At 46.3% G+C, this 21,345-nt stretch overlaps 1 protein-coding gene across 1 annotated transcript in view; it reads left to right on the forward strand.

Annotated features, from left to right (window-relative positions):
- The window catches only part of LOC146809534 (transmembrane channel-like protein 7), a 344,379-nt gene that overhangs the window by 83,790 nt on the left and 239,244 nt on the right, over positions 1-21,345 (forward strand). The window contains exon 2 of the mRNA XM_085616363.1: positions 7,039-7,252. Within this exon, the coding sequence (XP_085472489.1) occupies positions 7,039-7,252 (214 nt within the window). The remainder of the gene's footprint in view (positions 1-7,038; positions 7,253-21,345) is intronic.

The following is a 21,345-nucleotide window of genomic DNA, read 5'->3' on the forward strand; positions in this document are numbered from 1 at the left end:
AATTAAGTCTGGAAGCACTGGTGCATTCTGGATGCCTCACTTACCAATTGCTGCAGGGCTCCCAGCATATAGAATTCAAGACTGCATCATGTGGTCTCCCACTGCCACTGTGGATGCTGCTGCAGCAGCGGCAATGATGCAGGTGATTCGAGCGGGGTGGGCGTGGGTCCAAACCACTGTCAGCAGAGGTTGGAGATGATCGTATGGGCCTCACATGGCCCGGCAGCTCGCACTCCAGGCTCCAATGTGGCTACTGTAGCCACCCACAGCCTAATGAGTCTCCTAGGCTGATGTTCCACCTGTGATATAAAGCAGGCCGTGTAGGAGGAGTAGTCTGGCAGAAGTGAGTCCCTGCACCATGGAGCCGTGAAGTGCGCTAGACTGCCTCTATGCAGGCAGAGAGCCAAACTCACCATCAGCCTCAGAGACCTGAAGCGAGGGATCCCAGGCCGCAACCACGTGACACCCACTGTACTTAGGACAGCAGGGGTGGCAGCGGCATTAGCACAGGCAACTCTGGTCCTCGGAATGAGTATTGCCAAGATTAATTACGGCAACCTCATCTTAACCAGTGAGAGTGCTGGGAGAGCAGCATGGCCTGTGCTAGGCTCTGCAACTTCTGGCTCAGGCTCGCCTGTGGCCCCTGCCACCACGGGGTCTTGAAGGCGAGTGCAGGGCCAAGGACGGCAATCTCCGTTCAGGGAGCTAGGAAGGCTGCAGCCGCTGCATCAACACCATCAAAAGGTGTAGAAGCTCTCATAGTTGCATCTCCCACTTAAAGGATGGGCCTAGATTGTGTGAAGGGTTAGGATACTTGTAGATTTGGGGCCATTGCTGACAGAGCTTCACAGTCAGACTGCCATCTTGGTCGCTGGTGTGGCCATGCCCCCTGGAGGTAATGTCTTGTTGATTGCTAGAAAACAGTTTACGGGATCTATAAAATTAGGTTCTACAAACAAATGCAATTTTTTCCTAAATCTGAGAATTCCTTTCTTATAACAACATTTTTATCAGCAAATAAGAGTTTCTTTGGGATTATATCTAAGTTAGAAGTGTTCAACTGTTGATTGGATGCTTGAATTGTCCTCAAGAGGCCGTAGAGACAACTCTGTATGAAGTAAGAGGGTTTCTAGCTAAAATTGAGTCTAACTGGTCACTATATCCTGTGTTGCGAACGCTCCACTTGAATGAAGAACGCAAACCAAATAAACCGCCACTCCAGTGGATACTGATGAAACAGACCTAAAAGGATGATAATGACCATCAACTTATCTAATTAAGACCTTTGGTCAGTTCCACATGTTGTTCGAAGAGATGATCTCTGGGCTACAGCGGCTGAGAATCGGGGGCATAAGACATTTCAGGATTTGCGTGCATCTTGCAAAACAAAGATGGTGGCACACATACGTGACAAGCGCCGGCTGGCTCAGGGTTGGAGCTTGCTGCAAAGCATCCCACAGCAGCTTGGAAGCCGTACAGAAAGGGCAACGTCACAGACGGTCTTACAGCTGCTCCACGCGTCTCCATGCATAAGGTAAGCTCCACGTGGGAAGCACGTGGTAATTCAAATGTCAATAACCGCCGTGTCAAACGTTCATAGTACTAATGGTGCATCAATAATAAATTGAACGCAAAAACTTTTTGCTGACTTGTAAATATAAAGCAATTTACTCACGAGTGACCTCTCACGTGTCCTCATGCTCAAATGGAATCTAGCCGCGACAGAAACACAGCTGTAGACCGCTCACCGGTAAACAAAGAAAAATGCATACGTATGCCACTTCTTTGTAGCGACTCATTTCTTCCTCACTTCGATGCACCGTAGTAGCAGACACTTTCAAGAGGCAATATGAAAAGCACTATGACCGTGGCAAGATGTTTCTTGTAGAGCTTAAGTAGCTACAAAGTCTTATTGTAGTAAGTGTATACCCGAATGGTGTAGCTTGCCTTGAAAGTGTAAATTCCATTTGATGTGCATAGGCACAGCACACCTAGACTGGGGATGTCCGCTGTTTAAAAAACACATAAGCGGTTTCAGCTGAAGCAGTGCATGTCCTGCCTGCAGTAAGAGAAACTCAATAAAGTAAATGGCGCTTACAGACTAAATAACAGGTCCCATGTAACGAAGTAAAACGGCCAGTAGCCATGGGAGGTTACAAATGAAGATGAGGCCGTACTGAGGGACTAACAAGTCAATTAACTATTCTGAAGGCAGCATTTACGAATGACAATGACACAAGCCAATGAAAAATATGGGCGGACAGTGGGCGCTGGCTTCTGTCCCAAACTCTACTACAGCAGTCTCGCAGAGCGAGCAGTGCAGGCGCGTTGCCGCTAGGCTCGACCTAAAAAGCAGCAGGAAAAATTTATGAATGGCTACTACAGTTCTTCACATTGTCATGTACAAGGGGGGTGAGAGGTATGTGAGCAGTGAGAGTGCAGGGTGTTTGTTGTGAGCGAGAGGTGGTTTAGTGCTGGGTGAGCATTGTGTAGGTAGAGGGTGTGAAGTGTGTGAGTGTAATGAGTGTAAGTGTCCAGGGTTTGTGACTGTGCAGTGAGAGATATGGGAGTGTGCAGGAGAGTCGAGTGTTTGTAGAGGGTGATCAGTGTATGAGTGTGCAAAGTGAGCAGTGTGTATGAAGGGTGGGTGTTGTGAAGGTACGTAAGCCGTTTGTGAGTGCTGGGTGAGTGGTCTAGGAGTGTGCAAGGGAAATGGTTTGAGTGCAGAATGATCGGTCAGCTTTAATGATGTGCGAGTGTGCAAGGTGAGAGGTGGGTCAGTGCAGGATGAGTGGTATCTGGGTATACATTGAGTGGTGAGCAAAACCAAAGGGGATGATGGACGGACATTGTTCTGAATTCTGTCCATCAATAGTTCTTTTTGTATTTGTCACCCTGAGTGGGACTGGTATGCTCAGACGTGAGTCCCATGCTCTCCATGCCACTGGAATCAAGCTATCCTGGCTGAAGAGGGGTCCTAGGATGCTTGTTTCCAGAGGACCTGGCCTGGCAGTTCGGGCTGGACTGTTCCCATAGGGCACAGGGATAAGACTGATTTGCTTATGGCTGGGTCCACACTGGAATGGCATGGTGAGCAAAAAAACGATGGATTTAGGCCCAGATCTCTGTACTGGGGTGAATGTATGACATTGTTCTGCATTCTGTCCATCAATAGTTCTTTTTGCATACACATTGAGTGGTGCCTGGGTGCAGGGTGAGCTCTGTGTGTGTGTGCAGTGGGGCAGGTGGATGAGTCAGCAGTGTGAGTGGTGTGAGTAGAGAGTGGGTGGTGTAATGATTGTACAAGGTGGGCTCTGTGTGCAGCATGAGCTCTGGTGTGTGCATTGTCAGCAGTCTATGGGGCATATATAGGAAGAAGTGGCAGAGCGTGGCGTTAGCCTCCTTTGCGTACCGCCACACTCCACCACTTCTGAAGGTGTCCCTTCCTGCACATAAACAATCTGAAATGGCGTTTTGTAACTTCTATGTATGCTGCTTAATGCAGCACAAATAGAAGTTGCAAAACTTCATTTTTTTAAATGATTATTTATGTGCACAAAGGTGTCCCTTCCTGCAGATAAACAATCAATGGCCTTTTGTTGTTTCTATTTGTGTTGCACAACACAGCAAGCATGGAAACAGCACAAACGAGGAGAAATTAAACATTTCTCCTCGCTGCGCCACGGTAGGACCAGGTTTTCCCTGGTCTTAAATTTGGGGCTGCCCCGTATTTACGCCACCCTTGTAAATATGCAGCAGCGTCAAAATCAATGGGTGTTGCGGTGGAACGCCCACGACAACACCTATTGCCCGCCCTTTCTCACTAAGTATAGCGTGAAAGGATGTCTTATTTACAAGGCAGTGCTAAGGCACGGTAAGTGGCTTAACGCTGCTTTGTAAATGTGGTGATGCCCCTATCGACACCTCAACGTCAGAAAAAGTGATGTTGTGGTGTCAATAGAGGCTTGTAAATATGTCCCTTTATGTGTAAGGCAAGTGGTATGTCTCTGAAGGAGAGTGGTGAGGGATATGAGTGCAGAGAAAGAGGTGTGTGAGTGGTCTAAAAGTGCGTTTTTGAGTGGTTTGTAGAAAAAAAGAACTCTGGTGCCTGAAAATTGCAAGGGCAGCATTGGCAGTCGTCATGGACATCCAGGCAGCGATGTGTACTCAGTTAAACTTGCCCATTATTTAACCTGTCCTGCTGCCCCTGACGACTGCCGAGGCAACTCCGCTGGTCATGTGGCAACCAATGGTTGCTTGCTGGGCAGACCGCAAAATTTAAAACGTGGCCACAGTTGGCCACTGAACCTGATTAGTCCGATCCAGCCCACACCTGTCTCTGGTGCCTGCGATCTAGTGCCTTGGTCCCTTGCCCACAGGTGGGGGACCATAGTGAGACCAGTCACATCTCAAACCAGTCAAGCAGTTACACACTCATAAACATATAGCTGATTCTGCAAAAATACAGGATTCTTGCACTGGAGAATATACCATTCTCTGTCTGTATTTATTGCAACTCATAAACACGACAATTTTTTGTTTTCATATAAAGTTACAATATGTACAGTACATTATTGTGATTATCACATGGACATAACTAATACATTACATTTCCTAGCAAATACGTCACAGCTAATATATGACATTTCCTAGCAAATACTCCAAAGGAGTCATGGTTGACCACCCATCAGGCCCTTGTGGCATCAACTGATTCAATAGACATGGACCCGGGGCAAAAACCCTGCCAGTCCCTCCATGGTCGTCCTCCACAAGGTGAGCTCACCTGGACCCTCAAGACAGAGGGGAGCTTAGGCCAGTTGGTCCTCCAAACAACCAATACAGGGATTCCCTCTGGCACCCATTGGAATATGGGCCTTGGCAACCGGGCCATAGCTTGGTGCCCTGGAGCAGCCACCATCCCCCAGTATACCCGGGCCGTGAAATGGGGAACTCTGGCTGGCTATGGACAATCCCAATAGTGGTCGTCCCTGCCTTCCAGTAGAGACCGTACTACCTCTGCCCCGAGCTAAAGGCTTAAAAATCCAATTCCATCTTGAATTTGCCTGCACTTACATTCCTGATGCCCCAGGTTGTCTACCTGTTTCGTGGCAAAACATGGCTCCTCCCCTGCCATGATGAGCATTGCGTGAGTGCTCAGGGTGAGAGGTGTGCGCAAAATGCGATGCCGCGCGCGCAACGAAATTCGTTTTAATTATTTAAATGTGTACTTACCTCCGTTCATCCATATTCCGGTGTTTACATTTCCCTGCCCCGCATCTCTGCCCCACCGAACTCCCTCCACGGACCGCTACTGGCAGGGAGAAACGTATGTGAGCAGTATGTGAGTGCAGGGTGAGCTGTCTCTCACGTGAAGAATGAACAATATCAATTCAGGATGAGTGCCCCAAGTCAACAGTGCATGAGAGTGAAGGTGTGTGTGATGTGCAAGGTGACTGGCATGTGAACAATTAGTGAGTTGTATGAGAGTAATATGAGTGCAAGGTAAGCTTTCTGAACGCATGGTGAAAGGTAGGTAAGTGCAGCATGAGGGGTGGGTGTTGGCAGGGTGATTGTAGAATGTGCTGTATTAGATGTGAACCATGAATAAGAGATATATGAGTGTAAGTTGCCCAGATGTTCTGTGCAGCATAAGAGTTCTATGAGTGCACGGTGAGTGGTATGCCTGGGTGATATCATAGCGAGCAACATGTCTGAATAGGTGTAAGATAATGGGTGTGTACTTGTAAATTTAGAGTGGCCCACGTAGTTTCGAGTTCAGGGTGAAGCAGATTAAAGCCAAACCTATTGGCATTGCCAATGCTTGTTGTTACATGCAGACTATTTCATGTGTATCTCATGTTTACTGCAGTTTTGTAAACGAAAATATGACTCAAAATAGTTGAATGACTTGCGAAATCACTCTGAAGTTGAGGATAAACACGTTATAATTTTTTACCCACTTAATATATGGGATAAAATGAGCCCTGACGTACCTTATAAGGATATTGCAAGTCATTGAGGAGATCCATGACCATGTGGAGGAATGAGGGCAAACGATGAGTTTCTTTAAAAGGATAGGGAACTCTGAGGTGACTTGCCATATCCTTTTCATGCATGGCAGGGGGTACTTTATTCGTTTATAATAGATGGTCACACCATCACCTTTCCCACCAACCACTTAAATCCTTGGTGCATAGCTCTTTCATATAAGAGAGAGTATGTTTGCAAATGCGGAGAATAAAAATAGAATCATAGAATAGCTAGTGTGAAATCGAACACATAAAAAAGCTGTTAGATAATTATTGCAAAACGTATTAGAATCAGTTTAATACAAGTCATTTAAAAAAATGTAAAGTAGAAACATACATAAAGATTCTAACTTTTCTATACCTACCTTCAAAGTGTTATAAAAAGCATGGTGCTATAAATGATCCCTTTCACATTGTCATTGTACAACTGGAAAAACAGGGTAGATGAAAAAAACGTTTTGTTTTCTTTGTTTAAACAGCTGCTTTATTCTTTGGGACCTGACCTGCCTTTCACTTAGGCTGCTGGTTCTGCCAGCAGGCATTGTGATCTCAGAACTCGACTCTAATAAGTTGTGTGACCTCAGAAATCAAATGTTACCGCATTTGACTTTTGTCACGATTTCTTTATAATCAGCGACTGAGTACGTCACAAGTCGCCGATTGTTAAGAAATTCGAGACAGGCTTTTAACACAGGGATTGCAGAATCCCATGTATCATATGGGCATATTTTAACAGGGTGATAAGGTTGAGAGCCTTAAGGAGGAGGGAGAGTTGTGGTCTATGCTACAAAGCTTGTTGGGCTCACATTGCTTGAGTTATGTAAAAAGTAAATATTACATTTGTTGTCCGATATTTGTTGCTGCAGATGTCCCTGGTTGTGGCTACCTAGGTTGTCCTATACATGACCGTTTCGCCATCACACAAGGAAGTGCACAACAATGATGAAGTCTTTCCTCAGAAAGGCATATTCCCGGGACTGACTCTTCCATTCCTATTTGCAATCTACAGTTGTCGAATGGCAGGAACACTCTCCTCAGAAACCTGTTAGTGCATCACAAGACACCAGGGGGATCAGAAAAAGGCCCCTGGGGGCAGGAGCATCAATGCCCAGGGACATCAAAGAGGAGGACATCCATCTTCAGGAGTTGGTGGCTGAGCAGCTGGAGAGAGACCGACCACTGAAAGAGCTTGCCCTTCCCATTGCATCAAAACGGAGGATTCGGTAAGGTCGTCTTTCCAGCCTACAGCTGCACCTCTGAGTAGTGCACTTTTGAGGGTGGCGTGCAGCCTGTATGAAGCTTGATTGTACCTAGTATTGCAATATAGACATCTCAAGTACAGCATGAGTTACTTCATTCATTTTAGAATATTCATTCTTTGATGTCCCTATTCTATTCGTCCCAAATTGTAAGATTCTCATTCCTTATCATGTTCTTTTCCTCTTCACGCTTTCACAGCTGCTTGCATTATAAGTACACTCTGCTGCAGGTCCTGATCACATATGCTGTTTCACTGGTAAGCATTTAATCAACCACAAAAGGATGAGAAACTTAGTCAACCCTGATGAGATTTATTCCTGCGACCATCAAATGTAGACAGAACTCTATAACAAATAAATGAACCCATTATGGAGAGGTAATATTTGGTGTAAATGTTGGGATCCAATACATTGGTGAATGTAAAGGAAGCTCTTGCAGAATTAAGGAGGCCAGTTATGAGAAATTAGGTTGTTGGCTGTTGGGGGTGGAAACCCTTCTCAAGCAACAACCCCAATCCTTGCTAGGATGAACCACAAAAGTCACTAAATTAATATGGTACTTAGCCCTTGGTAGCTTGGCACAAAAGAAGTCAATCTTAACTCGGAGGCAATTTGTAAAGTACATTCCTGCAGCACACAAACAGTAATAAACATTAAAGTGAAATACAAAACAAGAAAAATTACACATCAAATTAAAACCATTGTGCACATTTTAATAAATAAAATGATACCAGCATGACACAAATCCAATCAGTAGAACCACAGATATGCAGTTTTAAAGTTTTAGGGTAGATATAGTAAATGTATGACGTTATTACGCCATCCATTACCCCACAGTAGGTTACAACGTGGACATTACATCATCCGCGTTGTTACCACGCATGCCTTTACATCGCAAGTCGTTTCTACGACTTGCGCTAGATGGCGCACTGTACTTAGGAATAGTATAAATTACTATTCCTACTCCAGTTAGCGCAACAGCAGGGAATATGTAGAATGTAAAATCCAACACATTCCCTGGTGTTGCGTGCCATCTAGCGCAAGTCGTAGAAATGACTTGGGATGTAATGCCGTGCGTGGTAACAACGCGGACGATGTAACGTCCGCGTCGTAACCTACTCACGTGGTATTACCAGCGTTGTAAACGCTGTTTCCCAGATAAAGTGCCTAAAAGCACAGATCGCCACTCACGGTCATCTGATTGTACTAGACCGGGGAAAGTCACAAGTTTAGGCTGACCAGTTTGGAGCAGGGACTAGCTACAGGGACCAGGTAAGTCCCGCCAAAAAAGTTAAATTCTCAAATTCCATTTCAAAGAGTCCATATTGCGATGGAGGTGGCCGAGAAGAACAGGGAGAACATTGTGGAAAGTCATCACTGTAGCTGAGCAGGCCTGGTGTCATGCATTGTCAGCATTGTAGCGAGAAAATCCCATCAGGCGTCATGGACGGTAGTTGCTGGAGCTTCACATTGGTGATCACCGTAGACTGTCGTTGCTGTAGTGCAATGTGCAGATCTCACATTGCAGGTGGTCGTTGGTGGTCACTGTAGCGCGAGGAGTCTGGTTCACCGGAGCTTTGCATTTTCATTCATTGCCAGTGTCACAGTGTCGCTGTGAATGGGCCTGTTTGTGATCACAAAGAGCCCAAAGTTTCAGGATTTCTCCTTTTCTTCCAGAGGAGTGCACCCTTATGCCAGTCAAGGGTCCACTGCCTGAAGAGCTACCTCTTGAGAATCAGGGAATCACTCTAGCAGAGGCCAGATGGGGCTCAGGCAGGTCCAGTTAAAGATCTAATTGTGTCAAGTCCAGTAGCAGCTGTGCAGTTGCAGGGAGGCCTCTGAAGGCTGTTGTGTCCCAGTAGCTCAGAAGTTGGCAGGTCAGCCAACTGACCCATGGAGTTACTCAGGGTAGTCTGGCATGATGGGAGCAGGTCCAGTCTTACTTCTCAGAGAGCAGGGCAGTCCTCTAGCAGCAGGGCAGTCTTCTGGAGAACAAGGCAGGCCTCAAACAACAGAGCAGTACAATGAAGGTTTCAATCTGTAGGTTGTCCTCTTGGGGACAAGGCAATGGTTCTTCTTTAGTCCAAAGGTCCACGAGTGTACTGAAGTGGTGTTCTGAGGGTCCAATATTTTTACCTGGTGCCAGCCTTTGAAGTGGGGGATTCTTCTAGGCTACCTCCACATTTGGTTTTGGAAAGTTCTTCTTTCCCTTGCCAAGGCTACAAGAACTTTAGGGTGATAAAAGACTAGTGTCCTCTTTCTTTGTGTGTGTGCTGGAGGTAGCACTTTCAAATGTAAGTGGGGCAGGGAACAGCTGTGCCTCCCCCATCCTGCCAACACCTACTCCCCCTTTGTCCTCCTGTCTGGGAGGAATACACAAAGAAAGGCCTACTGTCAACTACAACCAGTCTTGTTAACCAGGACATAGGCAGCAGACACCAAATGGTTAACACAAGAAAATGTAAACTTTCTAAAAGTGCCATTTTCAGAATTGTAACTTAAAATCCAACTGTAACATTAAAGAGGGTTTAAATTACCATTCAGTAGAGTCCAAACTTGACATCCCCATCTGTTCCATTCAAACGTTAGCACTTGTTAAATGTTATAAGGTAACCCACTGTTATCCAATGGGAGAGATAGACCCCATAGTAGTGAAATACACATTTAGGAGTTTTTTTACTACCAGGACTTAAGAATGCATAACCCACTTTTTAAATACATTTCCCTCTGCCCTATGGGCTGTTTAGGCCCTATCTTAGGGGTGACCATTAAGTTTTAAAAAGGAAGGTTTAGGCCTGGCAAAAGGTTTATTCAGCTCGGTCGAATTGTTTGCTTAGAAACATACCCATGTTTTGAAAGCACAACTTAAGTGGGTGGCACAATGAGTGATACAGGCCGACAAGTAGCATTTAATTTGCAGGCCTTCTAAGTCATGACTTATAAGTAAATTAAATATACCAATCAGGTGTAAACCAATTGTACCACGTTTTAGAGAGAGACTTTAGAACTGGTTAGCAGTGATAAAGTACACAGAGTGCTAATGTCAACAAAAAATTAAATTGAGAAAACAGGTGCAGTTAAGGCAAAAGTTTTGGGGGAAGACCTCCCCAAGGATATAAGGTCTAACACAGATCTGGCCATGGTTGTGTTTCTAAAGAGCTAAAAAGATGGCACATTAAGAAAGTGACTTTGTACCTGCCTATCTCACATTCTCGGCACCTGTGTTTATGATCTCATAAGGGTCACATAGTCGCATTACCTTAATGCTAAACATCAATGAAGCACTACATTTGTATTTGTCAACATCTCAGCTCATGAGTGATCGAGGACTGATGCCCAGGACAGAGATGATCTATTATATTTTGATGAACGGTGCCAAGGTTTATGATGCAGTGTAGTAGGACCGTTAGTTGTTGGCTGGTTCCTTCTCTTCCTCCACCCTGCCGGTCTTTTAAGCATTATCTTTTAGCTTTCAACTAACTGCCCAACAAAACGTTAAGGGCATGTCAGTTTACCGACCGCCAGAACTGAGAAGTCCCTTTACAGACAACCTTCTCAATCTTTTAGAAGATGTGTTGGTGGCTTCCAATTTAACAGTGATTGGGACTTTGACTTCCACTTGAAAGCCACGACAGAGGCGAATACAGCAAATCTCCTTGATCTTATGGAGAGTTTTGGGCTCTCACAACTTGTTAAGGTGCCCACCCATCGGGCGGGTCACATGCTCAACGGGATTTTTTCTAAAAATCCTCATATTTTAGTAAAGGACATTTTGCCTCTTACCTGGTCAGATCATTCAGCTATCCTATTTAACATCATCAGATTATTAGAAACTACCTCTCAAATTGGTGGGGTAGTAAGGAGCAGATTAGTTAGAGCCTGGAATGGGGGTCAACCAACAGAAACTCCAAGAAAATCTAACCAGCTCAAAGACAGAGTACAGGGAAGATGTAGATAAAAATGCTAGTTCTTACAACCAATGGCTGGACATAAATCTCTCTTCCATAGCGCCCTTGGCCCCCTTACACTCGCTGCACAGTCCTCCGACGGCCCCCTGGTACTAGGAAAAACTGAAGGAATGCAGATTAAATTGCAAATACAGGAACATATCTGGAGATCAACCTATAATTCCATAGAGAGACAGAAATACAAACAAATCTTGAGCGAATATAAAGAAATGATAAGGAGCGGAAAAAAACCTACTCTAAGGAACGTTTTAGAACGGTGTTGTCCCCACCTCAACACACACTCCAGAGATTGTACCAACTCAACCTCTGTGCAACAAGATCAACATGCAATTTGTGCATAAAGTAGAGAGTTCCTTCAACGAAGTAGGCAGTCTCACAACTAAGGAGAAATTATCCGCTCCCGACAATGAGCTTGTATCAGTCCGACTTGTCGGACAGCGGAGTTCTGAAAAGTTTGTCGATCTGGACTAGGCACAAGTAATGGATCTGATGGCAAAAACTAAATCAGGATCAGCGACCGACCCCTGCCCAGTGGCTGTGGTAAAACTGGCCCAAGAGGTAGTAGCGGATAACCTATTAAAAGTTTTTCATTCTATCTTTAAGACAGGAGTATTCCCTAAAATGTGGAAAACTGCCTCAATTCGGCCTATTATAAAAAAAAAAAACTTAGACCCAGAGTACGTTAATAACTACAGTCCCATATCACAACTACCTTTCCCGCTAAACTCATAGCGAGAGCCATGAATACACAGCTTATGGAATAGATTGATGCTCATACCTGGCTAGATTAATCACAACATGGCTTTAGAGCGAGACACAGCACCGAGTCGGCCTTGATCAAATCGGTTGAGGAAATCAGGCAAGCATTGGACAACGGTGGGAAGGCTGCCCTCATTCTATTAGATTTGTCAACAGCCTTCAACACTGTCCACCATACCATTTTAGTGGAGAGGTTAGTAGCTATAGGAGTGCAGGGATCAGCTCTCTATTTGCTTGAAACTTTTATGGAGGACAGGACACAATTAGTAGCCATGGATTTGTACAAGTCTAACTCTTTTCAGCTCCCATGTGGAGTTCCACAGTGCTCCTCTATGAGCCCTACCTTTTTAACGTATACATCGCGGCTCTGGCTCCAATTGTAAGAACTTTTGGCTTTGCTCTAACTTCTTACGCTGACGATACGCAAATTGTTGTAGTAGTCACAAATCAATCCCACACCATTAGCAAACAATTTAATGATTGCATGTCAGCAGTAAACTCTTGGATGAGATTTAACTGTTTAAAGTTAAACAGTAACAAAACTGGGGTTGTGCTTTTTGTTAATGATCCCTCTTTCTGGTCCCCTAGTTGGTGGCCAACAAATCTAGGCAAACTGCCGAGCCAGTTGAAAAAGCCAAAAACCTCTGGATAGTTATAGACAACAAACTTTCTTTTGCCAACCAGATCAATGCCTTAACATCATCCAACTACTCTATCCTAAGAAAAATCAGAAAGATTCTAGTATGTATTCCAGAAAATATCCAAAAGTTGCTTATATCGGCTTTGGTACTGGCAAGACTAGATTATTGTAATGGTCTTCATCGTCTTCTCCGCATTCAACATTTTAGGAAACATCAGGTACTGCAAAATACAGCAGCTAGAGTTTTAACTCATACCCCTTAACATGTCTCAGTCAGGAAACCATCAAGCAGCTGCACTGGCTACCAGTGAAGGAGAGGATCCAATTCAAGGCTTGTGTTTTGCTTACAAAGCCTTGCATAAACAAGGACCACAATATCTAGGCCAGAAACTTAGATGGTACACACCTAACAGAATACTTAGGTCATCTAACTCGAGCATTATGGTACTAAAATTCAATAGAAAGAATTAAGGCGGTAGAAGTTTCTACCTCGGAACTGCAACAATCTGGAACACACTTCGATTACCCGTTCAATCCGCCACTTCCCTTCTTAATTTTAGACAGGAGTTGAAAACATGACTTTTTAATGCATCAGATTTCTGGTAAGATACTTGTACACTGTCTGATCATTGGTCAGCGCCAAGACACAGTCAGGTAACAGTGCCCTTTACAAATCTCATTAACATTAACATTAGGTGTGTCAATAGAAGCCACAGTCCAAAGGCGCAGGAAAGAAGGACAATCCAAGAAGTTCCTAAAGAATATAAACAACTAAGCAACTTGCTCTTCACAAATTAAACATCCATTTTGCAAGCATAAAAGAAGACTGAGGTGACAGCAGAGCCTGGGAGTTGGCAAAGACAGACACTTTCAGGCTTCTGAAGGTGTAACACACCTTTCCACCGGCAGTGTCCAGTACTGTAGGACTAGATGCTTGTGAACTTCATAGTATGACTTCTAGACACAAAAGGAGAAAGATGCCCTAAAGGTATTTCAAAACACTACTAATATTTTCAGGCTTATCTCCAAACCAAGAAGACAATTTGGCATGTAAGCATAGCACTTGTCTTTCCTGTTGTGAGGTTGTTACCACCAATTGCCCCATATCCAGTAAGTCGATTGGATGTCGAAAGTCAGTCCTTAATCCTATGCCCCCCTAGAAGGGCTCCGAGGTGAAGCAACTAAGTTGTAACATCGAATAGGACAGGGTTGTCCTTGCCGAGGGTGGTAGAATGCAATGCATAGTACCTCATATGTGCTTTCCCTCAAGAAACAAACCTATTCTATAGTGCCTCTATTTGGTTAAAGCAAAACCAAGACATGGCTTGGCAGTTCAGGCTGGACTGTTCCCATGAGGCACAGGGTCAGACTGATTTGCATGTGGCCAAGTCTGAACTGGGGTGGTGGAGTGAGCTAAAGAATGATGATGGATTAAACCCAGATCAGTTGACTGGGGGTGAGTGTTTGATTTGCTCAAACGCTCCGTCCATCAAACCCTTTGGTATCGCTTTGTTCGCCCTAAGTTGGCAAGGTATGCCCAGACGTGGGTCCCTTGCTCACCTTGCCACTAGATTCAAGATAGCCTGGCTCATGAGAGTTATGAACCCGAAACAGGTCCCAGGTTGCTTGTTTCCGGTCCAGGGAAGACATGGCTTGGCAGTTCGGGCTGGACTGTTCCCATGAGGCACAGGGTCAGACTGATGAGCATATGGCCATGTCTGAACTGGGGTGGTGGAGTGAGCTAAAGAATGATGATGGATTAAACCCAGATCAGTTGACTGGGGGTGAGTGTTTGATTTGCTCAAACGCTCCGTCCATCATCGCCTTTGGTATTGCTTTGTTCGCCCTAAGTTGGCAGGGTATGCCCATACGTGGGTACCTTGCTCACTCTGCCACTGGATTCAAGATAGCCTGGCTGATGAGGGTTATGATCTCGAAGCTGGTCCTAGGATGCTTGTTTCCGGTCCAGGGAAGACATGGCTTGGCAGTTCGGGCTGGACTGTTCCCATGAGGCACAGGGTCAGACTGATTTGCATATGGCCATGTCTGAACTGGGGTGGTGGAGTGAGCTAAAGAATGATGATGGATTAAACCCAGATCAGTTGACTGGGGGTGAGTGTTTGGTTTGCTCAAACGCTCCGTCCATCATCCCCTTTGGTATCACTCTATTTGGTTAAGCCATACTTCTGGAACTTTAATACAAACCACCCCCTTCTCAAATTAAACCGAACCCAAATCCCAGTGTGTCTCACTCCGTTATTGAGAGGTTACAACGTGTGGGTGAGTACTGTTCTTTCAGCTGGAGGAACTACACTTGGAATCCCTTTTGAAAGGAGTAGGCTCCCAAGATCTTTCAGAATTCAATATAGTACGAAGAATGACATACAGGTGTCACAATCTAAACATATCTACTGGATCTCTTTGTATGTAGGGCTGTAGAGTATTCCTAGCTGTATGCCACAAGATTTCCCAAAATTAATGCTAAGGCACAAATTCCAGAAGATGTTTCTTAAGCAGGAGACCACCCTAACCTCAGGGAATGATTGTTTGTGGGGGCCTGGGTCCCCAGAGAAACAGCGACCAATGGCTCAACCTAAGTCTAACATCCACCATCTGACTTTCTGGCTACGCCCTTTCGCAGGCAGGGCCATTACTAAGGAGGCATCCCATTGAGATGAAAGCATCCTTGGATCCTTCTGACCCTCCAGGAAGTCCAGCTCTTACACACTCATTCTCACATAATATTGCAATTCTGCCTAGCCATTCACAAGCCAGTCACACATTGTGTTCATACTGGCATCCTGGCCCTGTCTGCTGAGTTAATTGCGTTGCTCTACTATTTTTAGAGGAAAGATGCAGTTATCCTTCCTCTACCAGACCATTCTAGAACAACCTATTAAATCGGTAGCAGTAAGTATCCATAGTTGCACATACTCAAAATGTACACAGCAGTATATGAAGAAAAAATAGTAAGTACATATGAAAAACATGTATAGTTCAACAGCTAAATGGTGTTCAGACAACTAAAGACACCCTGCTACCTAAGTTGTTGTGTGTGAGCCCAGCAGTGGATGTAGGTCCACAATAGTGAAATGTACATAAAACATTTGAGTATCCACCCCAGAGTTCAAGAGTAATAGTACACATTGGACAAATGTCTGTTGCCGGCTTATACGTAGGTCCAAAAACACATTAATTCATCCTCAAAATAATACTATGGTACAGGTGGCATTTCAATGTTGCACGTAAAAGAGAAGAACAGCCAACACATGTTTTATCCAAACTGGACTTTATCAAGGCTGTAATACAACAAGGTATATAAATTAGGCCTAGGTGATGAACTCCACTCCGTTCGTGGAGTTTTCTGCACTCTGCACTCTTTGGAGCTTGCAGAGAGCAGAAAACTCCGCACCGAGTAGTGCAGCAGAGTTCTTTCCTCACTCGCCAACTGTAAGTGAGCACGAACAGCTGTTTGGGTAGAATTTCATGCTGCACTCCGCCACTTGCGGAACTCCGAGAACTCCACCCAGGCCTGATATAAATGAATATTTTGGCAAAAAAGATTATAAACTACATGCCAATGAGGAAATAATTGGTAGACCCACGTAGAAACCAAAAAGAAGAAATTAAGAATCTCGAGATGACAGGGCTAAGTCTATTGTTCTAACATTCACATAGCCAAAGGGTGAGTAGTTTAAAATAGCATTGGTATAATAATAAGTCTATTGAAGGGACGTGACTTGTGTAGACAAGATGGAGGACTCTCTCTGACAGAGCTCCACATCATACTCTGTTATCTGCCATGTGCCCTTCTGGCCTCCAGGATACTGCTACTTAGGCGATGGCAGTCTTGGGGAAGGAGCAACGGGCCCCGGATGGTGGCACTGCGCCTCGCGGCCTGCGTTCTTGTCTGCTCCAACATGAGGACAGCTGGGGCTCAGAGAAGTGCCTGGAGGTGTAGGAAAGCAGAGGTCTGACAGACGGAGAAGGTACTGCCCCTTTGTTGCAGATATGCTGCGGGCAGTCGTCGGTGCCCTCTGTGAGGAGATACAGAGGTGTTAATTTGTCTCTCTTGAGCCTTGCCCCGTGGATTCTGGGGACCCTGAGCCCTACGGTGACAACCTCCATCCTGGCGGTGATGTGAGGCTAACAGGGCAAATAAGCGGAACAGCGGAGGGGCAACTTCAGGCACACTGTGACCTGCTGACCAGGGAGATGCATTGTAGAGTCCCTGGGCCTGGGATTGGCCTCTGCGAGAAGACCAGCAACCTAGACTCTCCTGATAGGCACTCTTGCGGCTGGAGGCAGTGAATGCGCCCGCTGGCCCAGGCAGAGCTTGAACCATGCTGAGACTGCATAGATTGCAGACTAAATGCGGTGGGAGCCCAGATATGTGGCTGTGCATGCATACCAGACTGCACATATAGCTGATTAAACATGGCGGGAGCCCAGATATGTGGCCGTGCACACCCTGAGTCTTCATTGCTGCGTGGATGCCCAGTGCAGTGTTGGGGGGCCCCCCACACCACCCGGCGCATGGATTGGGTGCCATTGAGAGGACACGGTGTGGCATAGCTGAAGAGGGTGCCTATGATTGAAGCTGACCTGGGTCCACATGGACGGGCCCGACTGGGGAAAGGGGCCAGGAGGTGGATACGGTGAAAGTGGCTCCTAGGGCTTGAGGGCATAGCGAAGGAGGTAAAGATTGCTACAGAAGCCTGAAGTGAGGATACATCGACCATGGGGTGTGCTGCGGCCTGAGCATTGTGTAGTGGATTAGACACATATGAGCAGCGGCCATGTGGTATTTAGATTTGGGCAGAAATTGATGGGCATGCACTGGTTTGGAGTGGCTTCCTTGACTGCCAGACTGCCCTGATGGGTTAGCCACTTCCTGTGATTCTGCCGCCTGGTTTTTCAGCAGTTGAGGTGCAACTTGAAGAGCTCTTGGCCTCATCCTACTGTCAATTTCTGACCCTCATTGCTGATGGTTTGCTGCCCTGCAGCCTGGCTGGAAATTGAGAGCCTGTCTGACCTACATCCTACTCGCAGGAGACTACTTGCTGCCCCATGGCCTCAAGACTGGAGACTTATGCGGTCTATGGATTGTTCCATTTGCTGGGCTGCTCATGCTGTGTGGCGCTTGGTGCTTGGAAGTGGGCCCTTCCCCACTGATGTGCGCCTTCTTCCCCCTGGTGGCCACATAGATCCTTTGATGGCCATGAAGGGCTTGCGGTCTGGGACCCATCGTGCATCCCCGCACTCATCGACCCCACCCACACTGGCTCCAAAAGAAGCTGACTTTTCGGACCGATCTAGGATGCCCCTCTCTGTCAACCATAAACTGGACATTCTTCTGGCAGCCATAGAAAAGTCCTGCATATCTCTGGAAAATTGACGCAGCAGTGAGGGACCTCACCCCACTATGCGATGACCACCGCTAGCTAGCCGGCAGAGTCAACACTGCGGAAAAATCGCTGCCAACTCTTGAACCGCAAACTCAAGAAATACTGCCTCTGTTGCACCAATTGCATGATCAGGTCCGCATACTGGAGGAGAGAGCAGACTATGAAGAGGGCCACTCCCATAGAAATAACATTTACGTAGTGGGCCTCCCAGAAAACATGGAGGGTCAGGACACAGAATTTACCTGGAGACATGGTTTCGCAGTATTGTCCCCTCCTCTACCCTTTCGCCCTTCTTTTCTATTGAACAGGCGATCCGAGTACCAGCAAGGAGGTCCCCCTCAGTTCTATGCCCAGGCCTCTTGTGGTCTGTCTTCTGCACTACATGTATAGAGATCTCATCCTGAAAGAACACCGAAAGCTCATTAAACTGGAAGTGGACAATGTGAGAGTAATGAGCTTTCTGAATTACTACCAGTGCAACAACAACAGAGCTCGTTCCTGGATGTCAAGCACCGACTCCAGGACTTCAACATCAAATACTCTCTCCTGTTTATACTATCTCCTGTTTCTGGTGCATTTCCAGGTCCTGGCAGAAGGCATGTCACACTTCTTTGTGGATCCTAAGGAGTACTGGGACTAGGCAGACGCCTGTGGGATTGAGGGTTCTGCTTCATGGCCGCCACTGCCGATTGACTCGGGGACCTTGGGTGGGGGCTGGTGTTGTCGATGAGGCCACCTGCCACTGCAGGCGTCGCAGACATCACACTTGCCTCATCTGCAACAGGTTTTCCAGTAGAAGATACAGGCACTACAGGTGGACCCTGGACAACCCTCCGACTCAGATGGGGATGGCATTAAATACACCAGCGACAAAGGCTCCTCAACATCTTGTTCTCTTTGGCTTGGCTCTACCACCCCACCCAGTGTGATCCCACAAACAGCAGGCAATATCCTTTAAGCCACACTGGGAGTTGACTTGCCTATGTGGGAATCTTTTCTCTTAAAATGACATTGTAGTTATGCATGTTGTTTCATTTCCAGCAGTTCCAGAGTTGCTCTCCAGAACCTATGTTGTTGCTGGTGCTTTTAGTTGTATATAACACTTGTGACACCAGCTGTGAGAACGCTTTGCAGTAACTCTGAGCCTGAGCGATGGACACCTTGACATTTGGCATGGTTGCCGATGCTTCCCCGTAACAAATGGTGGACCCCCATATGGCCTCCATTGTAGTGACTGTGCTCTGAAACCAATATGCAGCTGGTGATACACGGGCCATTCCTTAGGGGCCCGATTGTCAGGAGGACTTGACCCGCTGCTCTTCCCTGACCGCACCAGTGACATTGGTGCACACCCCTGCTCTGCACCCTTTTCCAGTGGGGCACCTTCCCATTTGGGCCTACACAACCGGGATCACCTGTCCTTCTGTAATGTTCCCGGGATGGCTGTTACTGGATGCTCTACCTGGTGGTTTGGAACCCCTGCCCGTGTCTTGACCATGCCGGGGACTGCCCTGACTGCCAATTCCTGGATACATCTATCAGACCTGGCGCAGGCCCAACGCGGGCCTCAATGCCTGAACTTCTAATTAATGCTTCTGTGCCCTGGAGTCATTGTATTTTTCTTTGGGAATGCTAGTTGATAATGAATGACCTGATACCAGGGGTTCAGCACACTTGTACACCCCACACGTTGTTGCCTACCCCCTTCTCAGCTTGCCTCCATTGGCAACCATTGTTAACAAGTTTGGGCAGAAACATGTTGCACCTCCGCTCTCTATGGTATTATGAGTTTACTTGAGTTGATTTTCATTGCCTCTTTGTTGTTGTTTGCAACCACTATGACCATGCACTACTGGATAGACCTTGCATTGCCCTCCTAACCGGATTCAGAAACCACCTTCAGAGAGCTACCACAATGGCTAACACTAGCATACTCACCTGGAATGTTTGGGGCATGCACAGATATGCTCTGTATTCTTACCTACAGCGTCGGTCGACTCACATAGCATTCCTTCAGAAGTCACTCCTCACCCATACAGTGGATGTCTGGTTGCTGAGGCGCTGGCAGGGTCAGGTGTACTTCACTAGTAGCTCTTCATATGGCCGTGGGATCCTGGTGTGGATGAGCCAGGGTCCCCTTTGTTGCAGATGCCATAATTGTTGACCCGGAGGAGCAATATGCTGTTGAGGGCCGGCTAGAGAGTCCTGTATACTGTTTGGAACCATATATGTTCCTATTTCTGAGCTACTGATGTTCCTGGATACTCTGTCTGGGGTTCTGTTGCACTGTAATGGCCTTCTGTGGTTTCTGGGTGGGAATTTCTATGGTGTCCTGAATGTGGACTTGGACTGCTGCTTCCCCCCATTTCCTCACACTGTTGCCACCTCAGACACACACTCACTGTCTGGCTGGCTGAGTCATTGTAATCTATTTGATATATGGCGCCTGTGTGATGCCCTTACAAGAGTGTATTCATTCTGCTCACACACGTATGACCTTCATGTTCGTATAGACCTTAGTACTCCTGACCTAGTTCTTCATGTTATTCACATTGACTACCTCGCCAGAACCTACTCAGACCATAACTTCCTACACCTGAGCCTAAGCTGGGCAAATAATCCCCCCCACACACCAACATGGTGTTTGCAGCCACCAATGTTGAAGGACCCTCCCTTTTGCGCCTCCCTCTGCAATAGCATAACAGAATATTTAGAATAGGACGCCCCTTAAAGTGATGGCTGGAGGGCATTGATTGGGTAGCGTCTTAAACATGCTCCAACAACTTGACCGGGAAGTCTTTCAAGTAGAGTGGGTGCGTTTGAGATATGAGACACAGGCGCAGTCATCTACAGAGGGCAGAGTCGCATTAATCAGGTGCACAGTGAACATACAACGCTGATTGAGTAGCTGTGCTGCCTCAACTATGTGGCTCACTCTGCAAAGACACACTCAGAAGCAGATAAATTGGGAGCACTACTTGCCTGGCTTATTTCACAAGAGAAGCCACAAAGGCCCAGACTGGCCATATGTGTAGCATTTGTAACCCTTCTGCATGCACAGAAAGACATAATGCTGCATTCATGCAACATTACACTTCCTTTTACACATTGCTGTCTACCTCATCGACGGAGGAGAGTGAATCTTTCTTGGCTAGTGTGTTCCTCCCCCGCATGCTAACAGAACGAACAGAGGACCTCAACGGCAAAGTTACACTTTATGAGCTCAAGTAAGCTAACCATGTGCTTACCACTGGCAAGACCTCAGGGCTGTACAGGCTTCCA

The sequence above is a fragment of the Triturus cristatus genome, chromosome 7 (assembly GCF_964204655.1).
Source record: "Triturus cristatus chromosome 7, aTriCri1.1, whole genome shotgun sequence".
NCBI lineage: Eukaryota > Metazoa > Chordata > Amphibia > Caudata > Salamandridae > Triturus > Triturus cristatus.